General features: G+C 53.3%; 1 protein-coding gene across 1 annotated transcript in view; it reads right to left on the bottom strand.

The window, feature by feature from the left end:
* LOC107106526 (B-cadherin-like) overlaps positions 1-17,354 on the bottom strand; it is a 31,880-nt gene extending 14,526 nt beyond the window's left edge. The window contains exons 1-2 of the mRNA XM_015406694.1: positions 17,346-17,354; positions 15,832-15,946 (exon numbers count right to left, since the gene is read on the bottom strand). Coding sequence (XP_015262180.1) covers positions 15,832-15,946; positions 17,346-17,354 — 124 coding nt within the window. The remainder of the gene's footprint in view (positions 1-15,831; positions 15,947-17,345) is intronic.
* Between the last annotated feature and the right edge of the window lie 3,413 nt (positions 17,355-20,767).

Here is a 20,767-nt window from a genome sequence, read left to right as displayed (position 1 = left end):
TAAATTTTTAATGTAAATCGACAAAAATTTTATTTATTTATTTATTTATTTATTTAATTCCATTTCTACCCCGCCCTCCCCGCATGCAGGCTCAGGGCGGCTTACAAGGCACAAGTGCTATAAAACCAAATACATTAAAAACAACATAAATTAAACAGTTCACAACTCACAAGATACATGGAGGACTAAACTTACACTTACTCCATTACATGACAGGAAGAGGTCCGAGATCGAAATCAGAAGGGAGAGGGGTGGCCTAAGCCATGTTGTTCCAATTTCTCATAGGCCTACCCTAACAGTCCTGCTTCCGCATACATGCGGTGATGGTAGTGGTGGCGGTGGTGGTAATGGCGGCGGTAATGGCGGATGCGGCCCCTATTCAAAAGCCTAGCGGAAGAGCTCCGTCTTACAGGCTCTGCGGAACTGTAAAAGGTCCCGCAGAGCCCTGATCTCCTCTGGGAGCTCATTCCACCAGATAGGGGCCGCCACCGAAAAGGACCTGGCCCTTGTGGTAGCTAGCCTAGCCTCTTTTGGGCCCGGGGTCACTAAACGGTGCTGTGACCCCGACCGAAGTGCTCTTTGGGGTCTATATGGGGAAAGGCGGTCCCTCAGGTATGTCGGACCCTGGCCATGTCTGGCTTGACCCAACCGTAACAGAATTTGGTATGCACCTAGTCATTATGATTTAAATGAATATTTAAATGAATTATAGTTTTATTAATGACTTCTGTTTTAACATTTTAGATCTTTTAGATTTGAGTATTTCGACTGTAAACTTTTATTGTAAAGTTCGTGTTATGAGGCCAATGTTGTATATTCATCTTTTATAATTGAGCTTAAGACCTTTGGTCATAGAAGCTAATAAACATAAGTAAGGAAAGGGACTGAAGGCGGCAGCAGCACCACGCGTCCTCTCTCTGCCTCTCAAGGTGGACGAGGTGCTCTGGCCCGGCCCGGCATCCAATGAGATCTTGAGCAGTGGTTGGTTTAGTCAATACCCACCCAAGAAGCAAGGTCAGAGCCAGTCCGTCTATTTATAAGACCGGCTTTTGAGCCCGGCGGCTTCTCTGGAAGCAGAGCTGAGCAGCTGAGCGCCTTGGGGCCATCCTGGGCTCCCACACGAGCTGCCAGGAGTACCCCCAGAGGGCCTGTATTGTTTATTATTATTTTTATTATTATTAATTTCTCTTTGTACCCCGCTCTCCCCCACTAATGTGGGGCTCAGGGTGGGTCCCAACACATAATAAATAAAACATACATCCGAGTAAAACATTTCAATTAAGACAATTCAGCACAACAACTCCTACGATGGCCCACATGTTTACTGTACTGCTGCCCCAGGGAAAGGAAGGGAGGGGCCCAGGTAGCAGAACGGCATGGCTGGGAGTTCCCCTGACCTCTCATCCATATGCTTGGCGGTTAAGACTCTGTTTGGCCAGCCCTGCGGCTTAAAAACTCCTTCCCCTTCCCCTCCGCCCGGATCTCAGATGGGCGTGCATTCCACCAAGTTGGAGTCATCGCTGAAAAGGCTCTGTCTCTGGTCAAGGCTAGGAAAATACGCCTTGATCCTGGGATTAGGGTTGCCAGCCTCCAGGTGGGGCCTGGGGATCTCCCGCTTTTACAACTGATCTCCAGCTGACAGAGATCAGCTCCCCTGGAGAAAATGGCTGCTTTGAAGGGTGGACTCTATGGCACTGGACCATGCTGAGGCCCCTCCCCTCCCCAAACCCCGCCCTCTCCCGGATCCACCCCCAAAGTCTCTAGGTATTTTCCAACCCAGACTTGGCAACCCTACCCAGGATCTCCAGTGTGTTGTTATTAGAAAAGTGTAATGCTTTTTTGGGGGGGAGGGGGGTCCTCCTTGAGCAGACCAGAAACGGACACCCCAGCATCGCCTTACAGGTCAGACGGTCTCCTCCTCCAGCAGTCCTGCTTCTGACATCAGCCAGGCCAGATTTTGCTGCCTCTGACCTTGGAGGCTCAGCTATCCGCTGCAGTGGTGAGAGGGTCTCTGCATCACCGAGAGGCCTGATGTCCCCCTCCCCTCAGCCCCCACGCTGTAGTAGCCCCCGTCAGAGCACAGACTTCAGACCAACAGGCAGGGATGCACTCACCTGGCTCCCGGCAAGCAGGCCTATCTGCAGCCCCTGGGGAGGAGGCAGGGCAGCCCCATAGCCAGGGATATTTGGGGGGGCGGGGGCCCCCACCAGCTAACTAAATCAAAGTTAATTGATTTGCAAAGTTAACTGCAAATCGCCCCTGGGACGAAGACTGGATGGCAGTGTTATTGCGGAACGTAGGTCGTTGCTCCGGGCTTATTTTACCAGAACCCATCTTGGAGTTGAGGGTTGAAGTGATACCTAGAGGTCTCTAGCGACATCTGGAGCACCAACACTTTATGTATTATTGGATTGTTTTATTCTGTTTTTAGAGTTTTAATCGTGGCTTCGTGCCCGAATTGTTTAATCTTGGCTTTGTGCCGTAATTGTTAGCCGCCCTGAGCCCATTCTGGGGAGGGCGGGATATAAATCGAACAATAAATGAAATAAAATTTAAAAAATTAATTAATGAGTGAAACTCCTTAGAAGCCAGCCTTCCCCTAAGGCAGCCCTGCACCACCACCCCGCCAGACTCCAGGGCAAGTGGGGGAGGGGGTAATGGCCAGCAGCCGCAGCTTCCTCCCCCCCCCCAGCACTGCATACCTGCTCAAGTTGTGAAGCCACACAGCGGCAATCAGGAGGGGGACTGGCAGGGGAGGGGGGAGAAAGTGGGGAGTGGGGAGAGGCAGTAGGACACCCTCCCCAGCCCACTCACTCGGGGGTCGCCCAGCAAGCCCGCCTGCCCACTGCCACCGCGCCACCACCGCTGTTCTGGATGTAGCCGGCTGGGAGTGGAGCGAGGCCAGTGGGGAAGCCAGGCCGGAGGCGGCAAGTTTGGGGGCCAGCCCGGGAGGGAAGGGCCCAGAAGAAACAATAGGGGGCCGGGCCCCACGTTAGCCATGGGCCTGGGGCAGGGACAGACGGCAAAATTCCAGTTTGTGGAAACACCCATGAGGCGGGGGGGGGGGATGCCCGCCAGCTGGTCACGGTTGCCATCAGAGCACCTTTCCTCACCCAGAAGGCACTCTAGAGGGCGCCCGGCCAACCCACACCGTGCCAGGGAAGGAGAACGGCACTCAGTCCTTCCAGCTGTCCAAGCCGCCAGGGCCAGACCCGAAAGGAGACCAGTCTCATTCCTGGGAGGTGAGACTCACAGGACTTAGCACAGGCGCAAGTCTCCAAGTGCCCCGGAGACAGAACGGACCTCGGGGCAAGGATGCGACGGGAAGGAGCCACGCCAGAGGCCCACGCGGCCACTTAACTGCCCTGATTGACAAGTCTGCACGAGCCACAAGCAGCCGCCTCTTTAGAAGATGACAAAATATTGGGGGGGGGGGAGAGAACAGAGGAAGCTCGTCCAGGCTGTTGGGCAACAAAACCATCACAGACTCGCCATGCTCAGTGGAACTGGCTCCGCCACAAAACAGATGTGCCCAGAGGATCGGTATCTCTTCAAGGAAAGAAGGCGGAGGTGGGACGAGCAGCCCACAGCCAGCCTGCTTGAGTTGAGCAATCGGTAGCCGCCGGGCTTTCACTTCCTCTTGAGGAAGTTGTTCCCCATCATCGGTGGGTTATTAAACAGAAGGCACGTGCGCAACACCGAACCCACCCACTGGTGCCCTCAGAAGCAACAATGACACACACACACACACACCGGAGTATGAAGCCTGGCGAGGAGGCTGGAGAAGGAGCCCAGAAGAGGAACGGGCCGTCCAGTTGCAGCCCCCCCCCCAGCTGTAGTCATGTGAGCAAAAATCCTACTTTGTGAGCTCCCGGCAGCAATGTTCCCTCTAAGCTGTGGAGTCTTGTGAGCAAAAATTCTACGTTGTGAGCTACTGGCATTAAAGTTGAGAGCAAGCCATTTGGCTACTGCAGAAATTAGTTTGCTCTGGAGCCATCCTTCTTGAGCTGAGACAGAAAATGTGTGAGCCGGAGGCTAAAAAACAGTGAGCTAGCTCACACTAACTCAGCTTAGAGGGAACACTGCCCGGCAGTGAAGTTGTGAACGAGCGAATTGGCGACTGCATAAGTCAGTTTGCTCTGGAGACCTCCTTCCTGGGCTAAGACAGAAATGGGTGAGCAGAAATTCTACTTTGTGAGTTACTGGCATTAAAGTTGTGAGCCAGCGATTGGGCTACTGCATCAATGAGTTTGCCCTGGAGCCCTCCTTCCTGAGAGAAGACAAAAATGGGTGAGCTGGAGGCTAAAAAACTGTGAGCTGGCTCACCCTAACTCAGCTTAGAGGGAACACTGGACTCCCCAGTGATTGGAAGTTCTGCCTTGGACCAGGCCAGAGTGAAGACTCTGCCAGAAGGGATCTTCTCCTTTCCTTTCCTTGCGAGGAGGTGGCTTTGGACACAGTCCAGCACAGGGGTGGCCAAATAAATAAATGTCAGATGTTTGAAAGCCACAAGGCACAAACAAATATTACACACACGTTTTTATTGGGAAATATGCAGATTTGCTTTTTATTAACATACTGCCAAAAATAAAAGCAAAAGGGGTAAAAGCAGATATTGATAACAATATTTATTTGTTCAATGAGATTTGTTTGTTTGCTAATGGTATTTATTTGTCTAAGAGAGAGAGAAAGAGAGAGGGGGTGGAAGGAAAGAATGAAAGAGGTGGAGAGAAAGAGAAACAAAGAAAGCAAATAGATGTGGGAAGGGGGAAAGAGAGAGAGAAACAAAGAAAGCAAATAGATGGGGAGGGAGGGGAGAAAGAATGATAGAATCATAGAGTCAGAAGGGAGAAAGGAAGGTGGAAAGAAAGTGGAAAGAAAGCAAATAGATGGGGGAGGGAAGGAGGAAGAGGTGGAAAGAAAGCAACTTTAACTTCAGATGCATCCTCCAAGGCCCCCGCCCGCCCCCATGCTGGCTGGTTTGGCTTGGAGAAGGGATTTAAAGATACAAATGCCTTCTCCAAGCCAGTGGGGGGGGGCGCTTTGAGAACACATTTAACGTTGCTTTCTTTCTCTCCTTCCCCCCCAACTTGAGCCTACCCAAGGAGAGGAACACTGGCTGGGGAAGGGAAGCCCGATTGGCGAAGCATACCTCCCCTTCACTTCCCCAGCCACCCTGCCGGGAGCTGCACAATATGTGTGAAAGAGCCGCATGCGGCTCCCGAGCTGCAGTTTGGCCACCCCTGGTCTAGCAGGAAGATCTCCTGCACCCAGGAGACGGCAGACACTTGTGCGGGCTTAAGCGGGACATGCCCTTTGATCGCTCTTCTGTTTGCTTTCAAACCGTTGACTTTTCCAAAGGGAATCTCAGTCACGTGGCTGGCCTGGGTGCGTGCGCATGTGTGCATTCCCCAACCTCCCGAACTTCTCAGCGCTACCAGAAAGCATTTCCATTCCAGAGGTGGGTCCCTGGAACAGCCACACACAGCATGCCTTCTCCTGCTCTGGCACCGCAGAGGAAGTCTGGCCACGCCAGGCAGGGAGGCGACAGTCGGGCAAAGACAGCGCTGCCCCAAGAGGCCCCCTGGACTGCCAGCCCTCCCTCGGCCCAGCCACAGAGTGAGGCAGTCGTGGCACCAGAAGCCAGCAGTCTGGAGCAGACGGCTCGGCCGGGACTCCACCTGCCGCAGGGTAGAGGGAAGCACAACCGCACCAAGCCTGTTCTTCCCGCTGGCCCGCTTCGGAGGGAGGGCGCATTCCGGCTCAGCCTTGTCTAGGCAGGACCCAGCAGATCCACAGCCCTCACCCGTCCCTCTCCCCACCCAGTGCCTCTGAGGAGGTTCTCTGGAAGCCCTCGCTGTGTCACTCACACACACACTGAACGCCTGCAAGCCAGGCACAACAAACCATGCACAACAAGCTAGGGCAGCAAGAGGCCCCTGTGCGGAAACTGCTCTTCCCCAGCCCGCCATTTCCCTGACTCTCCAGTTAGGGAGGGGCTGCAGTCCCCCCCCCCCCTGGAAGAGGCCTGGCTTCACGTGCCGAAGTGCAAAAAAGGACTGCATGGAGCACAGGCGGAAAAGCCCTTGTCTGCCCGAACCTCGCTCCCAGCCAAAACGGACCACGGTGGGGCTCAGGGAACCAACCGGCACTCCCCAAGTCAGGACGAGGCCCCGCCTTCCCAACACAACCTGGCCTCCCTCAGAGCACCTCTGTCCGTCCTCCAACCACCACCTGCCCTTTGGGCTGGCCACAGGAAGCAGTCCAAGGGGGCCTCAAGGGGCTCAGCCTCTCTCCAAACCAAACCAAACTCACATGCCTGGAACGAATGCAGCTTCTGCCCCGGCTCGCACACCCCAGCCCCCATCACCTGCCTGCCTGCCTGCCTGCCCGCCCCTGCTGGCCTCCCCCCTCTCAACCTGGAGGAGGCAAATTCCTTTGGGCAGAGCCTGTGTCAAGCCCCACCCCGGGCCCGGAGCCAAGAACAAAGGCAGGGTGCAAGTATCTGAATCCATCAACTGCAGCAGTTTTCCTGGAGATGACACTGTGCCCTTCGATGTCGGACAACAGGAAAGGTCTCTTCCCTTTAAACATCAACAGAGCACTCGCAGCAAAAAACAAAAGCCACAGGGAGGAGGGTCTGGCAACCATGAGAACTTAAAAAAATATAAAATGCCCACCGGTTAGGAATTGCATTGAGAGCCCCAAAATGAGAAACCTTTACTGACACATCTGCCTTGCAAAACACTCGGTTTCAAAAGTTTGAAATGTGAAAGGGCAGGATGCGCAATGATGAAGGTTATCTGGTCATATGACAACTGTGAAAATTTACTTTCCTCCTGATCTAAAACAAGGAATGGTTTGGAAGGGATTATGGGGGGGGGGAGACAGCAGTGAGTCATGCTTGGGGCGTAGGTTTTCCCATGACATCATACAATTCAGCAGCCTAGGGATCTCAAGTTTCCTGATGTTTTGAAAGCAAACTTTCTAGTCCTCGTGGAGCTGAAAGAGGCTTGAAAGCGTGCCCTCCCCTGGACTAGCAGACGCAGATCCATGCAGACGTAGCCAACGTCAAGACACAGGACTCCACTTCGTAAAGGAGAATTTCAGGCACCACATTTGTGCAGTTCTCAGGCTGACGGGGCCCACGCAAGCGACTCCCTCAGTCGGCCCGCTTCATACCTAAACGCCTTACCCACTTCACTTTACGCTCATGCCCATTTCCCCTCAAAATTCAGAGGCTACACAACACCAAAAAACCCCAAAAACCCACAGCCAGGACTGACCAGCCGTGTCTTTCCACCCCAGGTGGCTGCATCATGTGATGCAAGAGCTGCGCCCCATGATCCTCTGCAGTATTGCAGAGATGCTTGCTGGGGGCACCAGGCAGTGCCTCTCACACACAAGTGTCCCAAACCACCCCTGGGTTTGCTCGTGCAGATGGGCCACCCTGATTCTACCCCTGATGGGGTGGGGGAAATGGCAGAGACACTCCTCAGGACAGAACCTTTGGACTCTGTGCCCACTCGCTGCCGCAAGATCTTCCCTTGGATCACTGAGAAGAAGAAGAGTTGGGTTTATACCCCGCCCTTCACTCAGAGTCTCAGAGCAGCTTACAATCACCTTCCTTTCCTCTCCTCACAACAGGCATTTGTTGTGCCAGCAGGGGAATTTGGGGGGTGTTCCGGGGGTGTGCTGGGATGTTGTGCAACGTTGGGGACAACGCTCTGCTTTTTGGGCAAAGCTCTATGGTAAAAACGGTCTCAAACCACAGAGTTTTGCCCAAAAAGCAGACGTCACTTCTGGGTTACATCACCGCATTGCGCACAACATCAGAGGTGGGGGGAATTTCCTCCCACTCAACAGCAGGCAGGAGCCCAAGAAAGGGGGTGATCCCCCGCCCCACACCTGGGGAATGGCATCCCTGCTATTATTACTGTTTTAAATTATTGTTTAATTATTTTAACTACTGTTACTGAGATTTGTGAGTTCGTAACCTGCCCTGAGCCCATCCACAGGGAGGGCAGGATAAAAATTGGATTAAATTAAAAAATAAAATAAAACACCTGTGAGGTAAGTGGGGCTGAGAGAACAGCTCTTGAGAGAACTGTGCCTGACCCAAGGTCACCCAGCTGGCTGCATGTGGAGGAGGAGCGGGGAATCAAACCCGGTTCTCCCAGATTAGAGCCCGCCGCTCTTAACCACGACACCAGACTGGACCGACATGACTCATCACGGTTGGAATAACTGAGCAGAGGGGAAGGGAGAATGAAGCAACATAAATTAAGCTTCAGCGTCCTGAGAAAACACAGACGATGTGTTGTTTTGCTGGTTCTCAAGAAGCCTTTATCTATGCTTTCAACTGCAGAGATACAAGAGGAACCCAACAACCTTTCTCACGGCACCAAATATGGGCAACGGCCACCCTTGAGCGTCACACTTCCTGCCCTCCTGGGCCTTTCCCAAAGAGTCATCCTCCCACATCCCAGCCTGGGTGGGGCACCGGTCTGTGACAACACCAATCCGACTCAACTTCCGCATGCAGAGGACCCAAACAGGCCTGGCCCAGGCGGAGGGGGACCACTCCGGCAGCCATTAAGAAGCCATCTTTCTGGAGCTCAGAAACCCAAACTAAGTGCTTGCCAAACAGGCAAAAGGCCAGAGGGTGGGGCGCTTGCCTCCTCCTTCCTTCCACGCTCGTCTAAGCATGTTTGGAGGCAAAGCATATGAACATAACACCAACAGAAGCGGATCAAATGCGGCATCAGCTGGACTCTTTGGATACTGCCTCGGAACCGTGTGTAGCTTGGGATGAAACGCTCTGCTCTGCTGAGGCACAACGCGCGCACAACGCGCGCCATTGTCCGAAGCTGGCAAAGAAGAGGAAAAGAGAGCGGGATGCGTCACTCCCTCCCCTTCCCCGGAAGCACCAGGCCAACTGTGCAGAAGGGCTCCGCTTTTCATTGGCCTCTGGCACCTCATGCAGGTTCCGTGTTTCAGCAGTGACATCACCTGGGAGTTTCAACAGGACTCAAAAGTTTGCAGGACCAGAGTTTCACCTGAGAGCTGATTCAGACAGCAGTCACACAGTTTCACACAGTGAACAGTTCACTGCAGCCAGCTCAGCCACCAGGGGCTTTCTGACCTAACCAAGTGGGGCAGAAACCTTTCCCAAACGGCCCCGGACACATGAGTAGCCGGCACACATCCGAGAGGAGCTCCCAGGCTCTGGGGGGTGACACCACCCTGGTCCAGATGGCGCCATCCGAGATTATCCACGCCAGAAAAGTTGTGCAGCAGACATGTTGCACTCCCAGCACTACCTGGGAGTCATAAGTCAAGTATCTCCTTTCTCAAGCCACAAAATATTCCCTGAAGGAAAATACAGGTGAAACGCCTAACATGGCAGTGGACAAACACATACCCTGAAACCCCAGCTCTACAGTCCAAGGTGGCAAAGCAGTCCGTGTTACTGTGTGGCCCCCAAACTCAGAGCCGCTCGCTTTGGCCCAGGCCCTGTTCTTGGCCACAGCTCAAGGAGCCACCTCTAGAACACGGGTCCCCAACGTAGTGCCGTGGGCACTGTGGCACCTGCCAACAACGTTCCTGGCGCCCACCAAGTGCTTTTAGAAAATGGGCAGCACCAGGTAGGGCTTCTGTCCCAGGAATTCTGATCAGCTGCTCAGATTTTTAACAACTTTGCTTTGGCAGCTGCTGCCACCACAGCACAAAGAGCTTCACTGTGTGACTGCAGGTAAGCCACGGCAGCCATTTTGTGGCTGGCTCCGCTGCCTCCTGCAGCGGCCATTCTGCAGTTACACCCAACACCCTGTGTCAGAATGCTAAAGGTGCCCACAGGCTCAAAAGCATTAGGGATCCCTGCTGTAGAAGAACACAGCGGCGCCCCAAGGATTGAGCCAGCCGGCTACAGGCACAATACCCAGAATGGCTCGACTCTGGTGGCGCTTCTCTGAACAGGCCTGGATTATATGTTCTAGCCTGCGGGAGCAGATTGGTGGGAAAGAAGCCGCCTGGGGCAGGGAAGGGACTGCACCCCGCAACTCGGGCCACAGGACAAGCAGCACAACTTCCTACAGCCCATTCCTGGAGAATGGCATTAACCCCTCGGACCTGCTTTTGAAAGGGCGCTTACCCCATATCTGACAAATGGCGCTTTAATTCTCAAAAGCTCATGCCCCAAAACACCCCTAAAGTGCTCCTGGACTGGAATCTGCCGGTTGCAACCTGCAGAAACGGTTTTCACCCCACACAGAGCGGTCTTCCTCTGACAGGGTGAGAGAAGCCGGCGTTCCCTTCATATTAAGAGCTGCAGCTGCACTGCTGGGGAAACACCCCTCCCCCCGCACACCTGTACCACTGCCTTAATTACAGGCCAGGCCGCTGGGCCGGTGGACATCCCTCCACTCCCAGCAAGCCTTTGAAGTGCATCTCCTCTGCAGATTAGCAGACCTGGGGTCTCCGCCCTTTCTTTGCGCCTGCCACACCTGAAGGGATTCCTGGCGGTTCCGCCTGGGGTCCTTTACGGCCACCCCATTAAGCCCCTGCCCAGCCACTGCCCCACGGGGGGGGTTTTTTGGGGAGATCAGCAGGCTCCAGCTTTGAAGTCTCTTGGCCACTTGGGGGCGGGCTATGGGTGCCTCACAGCATGGGGAAAAGGCAGGCCAAGCAGCTCCATGCAACCCAAACATTGGGGGGGGGGGAGAGATAATACCACAACGCTGCACACGCAGAGCATTGGATATTGTGCAGCCCACAGCAATAACTCACAACCGTGTTGCTGCTGTCAGTTGCTCGTGCCCTGGCCTGCCACGGCTCAGGAAAGCGGCAGCTCTCTGACTCAGCCGCAAGGCCCCTCCGCGGAGTTGCAGACATGGCCCCAGATGCCCCCGTAGGAGGCACAAGCGTATGGGATGCACAAACACACTTCAAGGGAACCTGACTCAGCTTCCCTCTGCTTTTGCAACACAAGAATGACCAAGAAGCGTCAGAAGCAGAAAGAGGGATCGTGTCACCACAGGCAGGGACCCAGCTGGCCTCTTCGGGTGAAAGACGTTGGAAAGTGCGCTCTGATGCACACCGAAGAGTTGGCCTGACGAAGAGTTTTGTGTCATTCAAAAGCTTGCACAATCCTCCACCTCCCGCAGCCACCCCAGGAAGCTGACACCCTAGCGCTCTGGCTGGCAGTGGCTCTCCAAGGCCTTGCTTACCAAGGCCTGGGCCAAGGACTGCCCTGCTTTACCCAAAGCATGGGGCTCCATTTGCCCTTGGGACAAAACAGAGCGAGGACTTGAGTGTGTCCTACGTCACACTGAAGGATCGCAACTCTTGTAACCACAGACAGCGGCTCAGGGACATGAAACAATGGCAAATACTCCACATGCAGGGTTCACTTCGCCAGCTTTTCTTCCTCTAGGGCTGCTGTGCCTTTTATGGATGCGTGGCTGCAGGAAATTCAGGAGCCGAAGATTTTCTTGTCACTTCATGGACTGGCAGGGTGATCTTCAGCTCCTGGATTTCTTTTCACAACCTGACAACAACTGACAAGGGTTTTGCGGGTGGAGGAACTGTTCCTCTATAATCACAGAAGCCCTGCCAGAACAAAGCCGGCAGCCTGGCTCTAGCTTCAAAATAGAAAACACATTGTCATGATTTCTGCCTTGGTAAGGATTAACAGAGATACCAGTTTGAGAAGCGCGCACTGGCATCTTGCCTGAAGATGGCTCCCTCCCTCCCAGTTTAATCTTTCTATACCCAGAGAGCGGCAGAAGGCATCCCCTTTAGCAGAGCCCTTCGCACTGTGCCTCAGCCCCTCAGTGGCTCCGAAGCAGCCAGGGGCCACCTTTTTGTACTCTACAGAAATGGTTTTGGCTATTCCTCCCCTTGCTCCCCCCCATATCAGCCTGGCACTGGATTCTGTTGGCGTGCCGCCTTGCAACACACATCATTTCTGATGACTATCAGCGCGGCCCAGGTGGGGCGTTGCCTTTTTATCTTCCCAAGAGCCCTGCAAGGCCTTACGGGATCTGGGAGCTCGGGGCTGCCCACCGGAACCAGCTACAGAGGCAAGGGCAGGACTGACGCCAGCATCGCTTCTCTCTAGCGCTGAGCGTGAAGAGCAGCCAGCACCTCCATCCCAGAGCGCCCGGACTGAGAGCAGACAGGTGTGCCTTTTAGCCTCTAGTGGAAATCTTCAAGGCCTTAAGCAAGCATCACTCGGAGAGTTAAGCAGCCATGCTGGGTGTATGCAAAGTTCTTGCCAAACAGCTGAGTCAACTTTAACCCCAGGGGGAAAGGCATCTCTTTCACCTGCTTTCATAACCTGCGCAAGACAGAGGCGTAGAGGCACCTGCCCTTTCAACACGGGCTGCTCCAGAGCAGGAACTTAAGTACCACAGTTGGATCCTTGGCAGTCTTTTGGTCCCACGGTACACAGACAGACATGTGAAAGTTTCTGGGGGTTATACAGGGCAAATGCCAAATATTTCGGGGCTTGTGATCCTTCTCTCCTTTCAGTAACTCTTAGAGCACGTTCACCTGATTCGAAAAAAGGTCTCACCCAACACATCATAATAAAAACAGCACATTCATATCACAATGTACAATCTATAGAAGGCAGCTTCATGCACTCCTACACTTCCTTATAACATTAACTATTCGTTCTTTTTTTGCCGACCAGCTCCACAGTCTAAACATGCTGAACTCCAGGCCTGCAATTCTGTCCTCTTTACAAATAACACGACTTGCATGGTGAAAGTTCTCCGGCAGCTTAGGACCCCCACTGGAGAATGCTTCAGTTGACCCGAGGCCCTAGTCTGAGGCAGGGCAAGGTGGAGTGTGCACAGGCCTCTTTGGTAGTGGCACCACGCATGTGGAATGTCCTCCTTGGAGAAATCAGCTCACTGCCACCACAGAGCAGCCAAGACCTGGCCACTTTAAGAAGGGTGCGGAGCCTTCTGAAAAATGCGTGTGAGTTGCCTGGTTGTGGTTTTTACCCTTCTCCCACCTCCATCATTTTAAAATCTAGTGAAATGTTTAAATTATTTTGACTGCTGTGTTTTTTTTTAAATGTTGTCTTGTGTATATTTCTGTGTTCTAACCGGATGTTAGCTATTTTGGCAATTGTTTTAAAAACTGAAAAGTGGAATAAAAATGTTTAAGTTGGGGGGGGAGAACCTGTAATCTACCAAAGAAAATAATTCCAGCACGACCTGGGATCCACTTCGCAAACCAGTCTATGATTCAGCCTTGTCATAAAACGCATGAACATACATAACGCTGCCTTATACTAAATCAGACCCTGGATCCATCGAGGTCAGCCCTGTCTACTCTGAGAGAGGCTCTCCAGGGCTGTAGGCTGAGGTCTTCCACATCACCCACTGCCTGGTCCTTTGAACTGGAGATGCCGCCGGGGATTGAAGCTGAGACCTCCTGCACGCCAAGCAGAGGCTCTTCCATTGAGCCACAGCCCCTCCCCACCACATCTGCCCCATGGGTTCCACACTGCCTCTCCTAAAGAGACATCAGGGTGCTCTCCAGCCAGGCAGGGGCAAGGGAAGGCTCGGCTCCGAGACAGGGCGGCTATTTTGTAAAGTGTTCCTATTATTTGTGATTTAGTCATGAAATGTTGCCATGACTATTATGTGAAATAGAATGCACAGAGCTGTAAGTGATGTACATTGGGACAAAAAAACCCCAGCTTCCGAGTATAGACTAATGGTTTCTGAACTCACTGAGATTGAGAAAGATCTTGGGGCTGTAGTGGAAGCCGAATGAAAGTCTCAACCCAGGGTGCGGCAGTGGTGAAAAGGGCAAACTCTGTTAGGGATTATTAGGAAAGGGATTGAGAATAAAACAGTCAATACTGTAATGCCCCTGTACAGATCTACAGGAAGCCTCATTTGGAATACTGGGTACAGCTCTGGTCACCCCATCTCCAAAAGGACATCGCAGAGCTGGGAAAAAGTACAGAGGAGGGCAACTGATTAGGGGGTTGGAGCACCTGCCCTATGAGGAGAGGCTGAAGAGTCTCTGGGACTTTTCCAGTTACAAAAGAGACAACTTGGGGGGGACATGACAGAGGTTTAAAAATTATACAAGGGGTGGAGAGAGTTGACAAAGATAATTTTTTCTCCCTCTCCCAAAAGACTAGAACTCGAGGGCATCCAATGAAGCTGATGGGCAGTAGGTTCAGGACAGGCAAAAGGAAATACTACTTTGCACAGAGAGTGATTAAAGTGTGGAATTTGCTGCCAGAGGATGTAGTGATGGTAGATTAGGCAGATTCATGGAGGATAAGTCTCTTAGTGGCTACTAGCCATGGTGACTGGGGGGAACCTCCACATTCAGAGGCACTAAACCACTGAATCCCAGTGCCAGGAGGCAGCATCAGGGGAAGGCCTCGGCCTCTGTGCCCTGTTGTTGGCCATCCAGAGGAGCTGGCTGGCCACTGTGTGAGACGGGATGCTGGACTAGACGGACCCTCACTGGTCTGACCCAGCAGGGCTCTTCTTATGTTAACGGGATCGGCCCAAGGAGAGCACGGTGACACCCATGTCCGTGACCTGCCTGGGAAATCAGGACTCCAAGACAAACTTTCCCCCAGGACAATTTAATGAGACGAGGGCAACAGTCAAGATCCTGCCTTACTCAGAGCAGAACCGAAAACAAGATTCCGTCCTAAGCCCTGGTAAAACCAAGTCAATGATTCACAAAGCTTATTGACACAAAGTGACTGGGGCCACCCCCGTCACGCCAACGAAACTGAGATAAGCGGGCAGAATAGAAGCCGGGCGCTTGGGAGGCAGGGAGCCAGTCAGGAGGCTTGTCAAAGTTCACAAATGCACCAAATGCAAACAACACGCCCGACAGCTGCAAGTTGGAGCAAGTCCACCTCGCCTTCCCTGCCAGGCTCCACCCTGCATAGCTGCTGGAAGGGTCGGAACTTCTGGTTTCCAGAACCTGGCAGGAGAGGCTGAGGGACCCTGGCTGGAAGGACCAGGGACTCCCGAGGGGGGCCGGAGAAGGTCCCCTGCCCCGACCCTTGAAGCTCCAGGTGATCAATTCGCCTCTCAGGAGAGGTGTTTATCTGGCCCTCCTCGGCTGTGACCTCTCCTGGCATTCAGAGTCAAAGCCCATTTCAAGTAGTCCCTCCACACAGCAACAAAACATCCACTTCCACAAGCAAAAGGCAAACCGCACGGCATCCTCCCCCCCCCATTATCACCTTGGGGGAGTGGGGAAAACCCCAAACCCACAATCCAGGGATCCCTACTATTGCCCTATTGTAAGCTGCCCTGAGCCCGCTTGCGAGGAGGGCAGGGTAGAAATGTAATAATAAATAAAATAAATTTAGGATTTGCACTCGCAGAGCTCTGCAGAAGAGTAATTTACAACCTTGTGTACGCCCAGGGTCACCTTGACCAGCAAGTTGTGACTGCACCCATTTTACAGAAGAGGGAGCCGATCCCCCAGAAGGTTGTCACTTTCCCTCTTTCGGAAGGGGGAAAGGGGTGCCATATGAACCCACCAGCAGGGGATCTGAAACCCACTGGAAGCCAAAAGTTTTCTTCTCAGGCTAGAGGAGTATTGTACAAAGGCAGAGCGTGTTTTGCAGTTCCAGGGACAATGCCAGTGGGAAGGGGCTCCACTCCCCTACATGTTTAGCAGAACGCTTAATCTAGCCCCAGGTCCAGTTTATCCTGGTTCCAGGAAGGAGGCCAGGCAAGTCGACACGCCCAGCCAGAGTCAGGTGCCGCCCTGCACAAGAATACCCGGGGGAAGCAGGAAGAACGGGAATGGAACTCCCCTTACCTTCACCCAGCCTTTGGCCCCTCCTCAGGTCCCGTCGCAGCACAGTGAACGTGTACGTCTCCGCGCTGAAGCCTGGCTGGCATGGCGCCGCCTCCTCGCAAAGCCACCTTCCAGCCTGACATGTCAAAAAGGAAGAGACGCGTGAATTTTAAGAGCAGCCCTCCAGGATCAGGGCCCACCTAAGGCAGCATCCTGTTTCATGCAGTGACCACCGAGGTGCCCCCAGAAGTCCTACAGTCAGGGCACGGGGCCAGCCAGTCACAGGTATACTGCCTCAGGACGTGGCAGTTCCACTGCGGCCAACAGGCAATCATGACATGGCATGGCTCTGTTCTCCCTGTTGAGCCAAAGTCGTCCTAGTTGATAGAAAATCTTTCCAAACCTGCCTGGCCTCTCCCAAAAAGGATTAATCAGTGTTAAAAACTCTCTCCCCTCCCATGGCCCTGTGCCATCCTGCACCCGTCACTTCGGCAAGGGGCTTCTTGGGGGGGCAGGGTCATTGTTAAGGGGGGGCAGCAGGAAGCCGGACAGGAGTCCGTGGGCAGTTCCCCCCCCCCCAGCATCTCGGGTTATTTGGGCTGCTTGGGCAGCAAAGTGAGAATTCTGGATAGGGAACCTGGTTCCACATCAGTCAGGGTGAGCCACGGCTTGGCTAAGAGGTCTCCCCAGGACTGATGCCGAACTTAGTGCGGACACCCGACCAGCATAGCCCGCCGCAGCCCAGAACTCCTGAGCTCACGAGGCTTCATTCCCCCTGACAGACCCTGCCTGCATGTGTAGGGGGAGCAATTGGGGAGGGGCTAAGCCCCGGCGGTGACTACTTGGACTTGAGACCAACTCAGGAAGAAGTCCGGGGCTGCTACATGGCAGGCAAGGGTAGTCAGCCCCTCCCCAGTTGCTTCCCCTACACATGCAGGCAGGGTCTGTCAGGGGGGGTCACTCAAAGGCACTTTCGGTCACCACCGGCCGCCTAAGTCCCCTAAGAGGGAACCGAGCCAAAGACCACCCCTGGGACAAGAGAAAAAGGCGGCTCTCGGACAGGTGAGAGAGAGCCTCCTGTGGGAGGAAGAGGGAAAAGAGAACCCCCACACACACCGAAGAGCCACTTGGAGCACTGTTCCCTCTAAGCTGAGGCAGTGTGAGCCAGCTCACAGTTTTTTAGCCTCTAGCTCACACATTTTTGTCTTAGCTCAGGAGAGGTGGCTCCAGAGCAAACTAATTCATGCAGCAGCCAAATGGCTCGCTCACAGCTTTAATGCCAGTAGCTCACAAAGTAGAAATTTTTCTCACAAGACTCCACAGCTTAGAGGGAACATTGACTTGGAGGATCCTCCGGGCGGCGCTTCTCATAGAACGAGGCAGCCAGAGGGCCGGCCTGCGCAGGAGCACCAGAAGAACTTGGGGAGGGGGCCACGGGGGGGTGGGGAGAAAGCGCTCCCCAAAGGCGTCTGAATGGGCGCAGCACGACTGGGGCGGATCGGGGCCGCCTGACGCCTTCCGTGGGCCCCTCCCACCAGAACCATCTCAAGCTTCAAAAGTATTTCTGAGATACCTTTAAATGCAGCAACATTTCCCCCGTTTTAGGCAAAATCCAATACATTCTCGTGAGCCCTAAAGATGCCATTTTTTTCCAGAAGTGAGAACAAAAAATGAACGTTTTCTTTGGCCCTTAAAAGTTCATTTTTTTTCCTTCCCGGTTTGAAAAGGAGACATTTCCATGGGCCCCTGACAGTACAGTGGGCCCCAGGCCCCGTGCGTGCCTACTGGGTAAGTTGGCCCTGGTGGGGAATTGGATCCAGCCCAAGGCAGTTGGGGGGCACCTTCTGAGGGCTGCTGAGCCGGGGGCCGACCCTCCCCCCCCAGGGTTTTCACAGCCAGCAAGCCTTGAACCCCCGGGAGGGGCTCCTTCCCCTCTCAGCCCTGACACTCCCTGGGCCGTGTCCTGGCCTAGCCTACCTCACAGCGTTGTTGTGAGGGTACAGTGGCAGGGATCATCATGAATCAGGTTCCATTCCACTGGTCAGATGTATTCTCCTACATTCCCAAGGTATTTCTTGTTTGTTTATTTATTTATTTAATTCAGACTTGGGGAGGGACCACGAGGGTCATCTAGCCCACCCCCTGCCATCACAGGAGCAGCAGCTGCTCTAAGCCCCCTGACAAGTAGGTATCCAGCTGATAGTGGAGTCGGTCTGGTGGGCTTGTGCATGGAGGGAGTCAGTAAACAGGGCTTACCAGAGCTCCACCCCAGCACCTTTCAATGCCAGGGCTGTTGTGGGCCTCCAGTTTCCAGCCAGAATGTGTGGCCAGTGAGGGATTGGATTTGTACCCCGACCTTCACTAACCGAAGGAGTCTCAGAGCGGCTTACAATCTCCTTTCCCTTCCCCTCCCCACAATAGACACCCTGTGAGGTAGGTGGGGCTGAGAGAGCTCTGAGAGGACTGCCCTTGAGAGAACAGCTCTGAGAGAGCTTGTGACTGACCCAAGGTCACACTAGCAGCTGCATGTGAAGAAGTGGGGAATCAGACCCGGTTCTCCCAGATTAGAGTCCCCCACTCTTAACCACTACACCAAACTGGCTCCCACCCTCCACCCTTACTCATTGTGTCGTCTCCCTGGCCAGCGACTTGGGCTGTGCTTCCACCCCAGGAAGGCCGGCCCAGGTGAACAGCTTCCTGTCGCAAGCAGAGCCCCAGACTGTGTGTGACTCAGCCTCCCTCCGGCACTTCCTTTGCAGCTGAGGGGGGATGATGCTGGGAGGGCCACACTGGCAGCAGGAAGCACCAGGAGGCCGGCCTGCCGCCCGCCATGGGTCATCCGGAGGGACCACAGGAGAATGGCTTCTTCACCTGGAAAGCACCCGGGGCGGGGGGGGGGGGGGGGAGAAGGGGGAAGGGGGGGGGGGGGGGGGGGAGGAGAGAAGGTGTATATGGTCCAACCCATCAAGGAAGTCTGCAATAACGTATTACTGCACAGACAGGTATGAGTGTGTGCCTCTGTGTATATTTTACGTGCCTATGACTCAACACATATTATTATATTTTTAAAAAAACACAGTTTAAAAGGATGAAGATAAATCGTTATTGAGCAAACACAGCCAGCGTGGTGCACTGGTTGAAAGTGTTGGACGAAGATCTGAGAAATCCCGACTCTGCCAGGGAATTAGTTGTTGTAGATTTTCCGGGCTGTGTGGCCCAAGTCTTGGCACTGTGAAAAATCTACAACAACTAATCTACACATCTACAGCATACAACAGCTAACGAACTCCGGCCGTGAAAGCCTTCGACAACATATCTGCCAGGGAAGCTGGCTGGGTGACCTTGGGCCAGTCACTCCCTCCCAGCCTAACCCACCTCACCGGGTTGTTGTTGTGAGTATAAAACAGAGGAGAGGAGGAGGATGTGAGCTGCTTGGGGTCCCCTTTGGGGGGGAAGGTGGGGTATAAAACAGAGTAAATAAATAGATACCAAATTCACAGTGAGAAGGAAAGGCTGTCTATCCGTAACATCTAATTTCCATTCCCTATGACTTTTAAGACTAGAAGCAAAACATCCTTCAGGAACCAGATTTGAGTTACCTTCCTCTACAGTACCACACTTTTAAGAACACCCCCCCACACATACACACACACACTGAAGGATCAGCTAAAGCTTGAATAGGTTATTTTTGCTTATAACAATGTTTGTATTCCTCTGCACCAGAGCATTTAAAAGCAGTTCGAAAGCAAGAAATTGCAAGTAGATAAATAGGTACCACTTCGGTGGGAAGGGAACAGCATTCCGTGCGCCTTGGTGTTTAGTAACGCCGGCCACATGACCACGGAAATGTCTTCAGACAGCGCTGGCTCTTCGGCTTTGAAACGAAGATGAGCACCGCAACCCTAGAGTCGGACTCGACTGGCTTTCGAGCAAGGGAACCTTTACCTTTACAATCATAACAGAAGAAAAGAACTAAGCCATGAACAGCAAAGGAAGTTGAGCGGGGAATGCCAACGGGCAAGTGAAACCGAAGCAGCAGTGACAGTGCATGATGCGAGCACAGAAACCGAGACCAGCAGAGAGTCCACCTCCGATGCTCTCTGGACGGGGCTTGTCTTTGCCTGTCCTCTGAAGGCCATTGGGGGAGGGACCAGGCAAGCCTCCCTCCCTGGGAAGGGAGCCACGGAATTTTGGTGCCATGGCTAAAAACAACTGGTTGGGTGTGACCTCCTCTGGCACCAGGGGGGCTGTGGAGGAGCATGCAACAGTCTCTGAGAACCAGTTTGGTGTAGTGGTTAAGTGCGCGGACTCTAATCTGGGAGAACCTTGTTTGGTTCCCCACTTCTCCACATGCAGCTGCTGGATGACCTTGGTTCAGTCACCAGTTCTCTCAGGAGCAGTCCTCGAAAGAGCTCTCTCAGCCCCGCCTACCTCCCAGGGTGTCTATTGTGGGGAGCGGAAGATTGTAAGCTGTTCTGAGACCCCCAGTGAAGGGCAGGGTATATATCCAATCTCTTCTTCTCTGAGGAGAAAGTGGTCATTCCAGACCATTTAAGAGAGGACGTACACTGCCTCTGAACATGGAGGTTTCATTTCACCATTAGGGTTAAAAGCCACTAACGCTCCTATTCTTTTTTCTTATTAATACATTTTTATTAAGTTTTTAAAATAAAGAAGAGTAAGGAAGGGAAAAGGGGAAAGGATAGGGGAAAGGGTAAAAGCAATAGTTTCCTGCATGTAGAAGAGAAGACAAGAGATTGGATTTATACCCCATGGCCCTTCACTACCCAAAGGTGTCTCAGAGCGGCTTACAATCTTCTTTCCCTTCCCCTCCCCACAACAGACATCCTGCGAGGTAGGTGGGGCTGAGAGAGCTCTGACAGAAACTGCTCTTTTTCAAGGTGGTGGGGCTGAGAGAGCTCTTGGCAGAAACTGCTCTTATTCAACAGCTCTTATC

The sequence above is a fragment of the Gekko japonicus genome, unplaced genomic scaffold, assembly GCF_001447785.1.
Source record: "Gekko japonicus isolate JY-2015 unplaced genomic scaffold, Gekko_japonicus_V1.1 scaffold386, whole genome shotgun sequence".
NCBI lineage: Eukaryota > Metazoa > Chordata > Lepidosauria > Squamata > Gekkonidae > Gekko > Gekko japonicus.
This window is presented reverse-complemented; position numbering and strand designations above follow the sequence as displayed.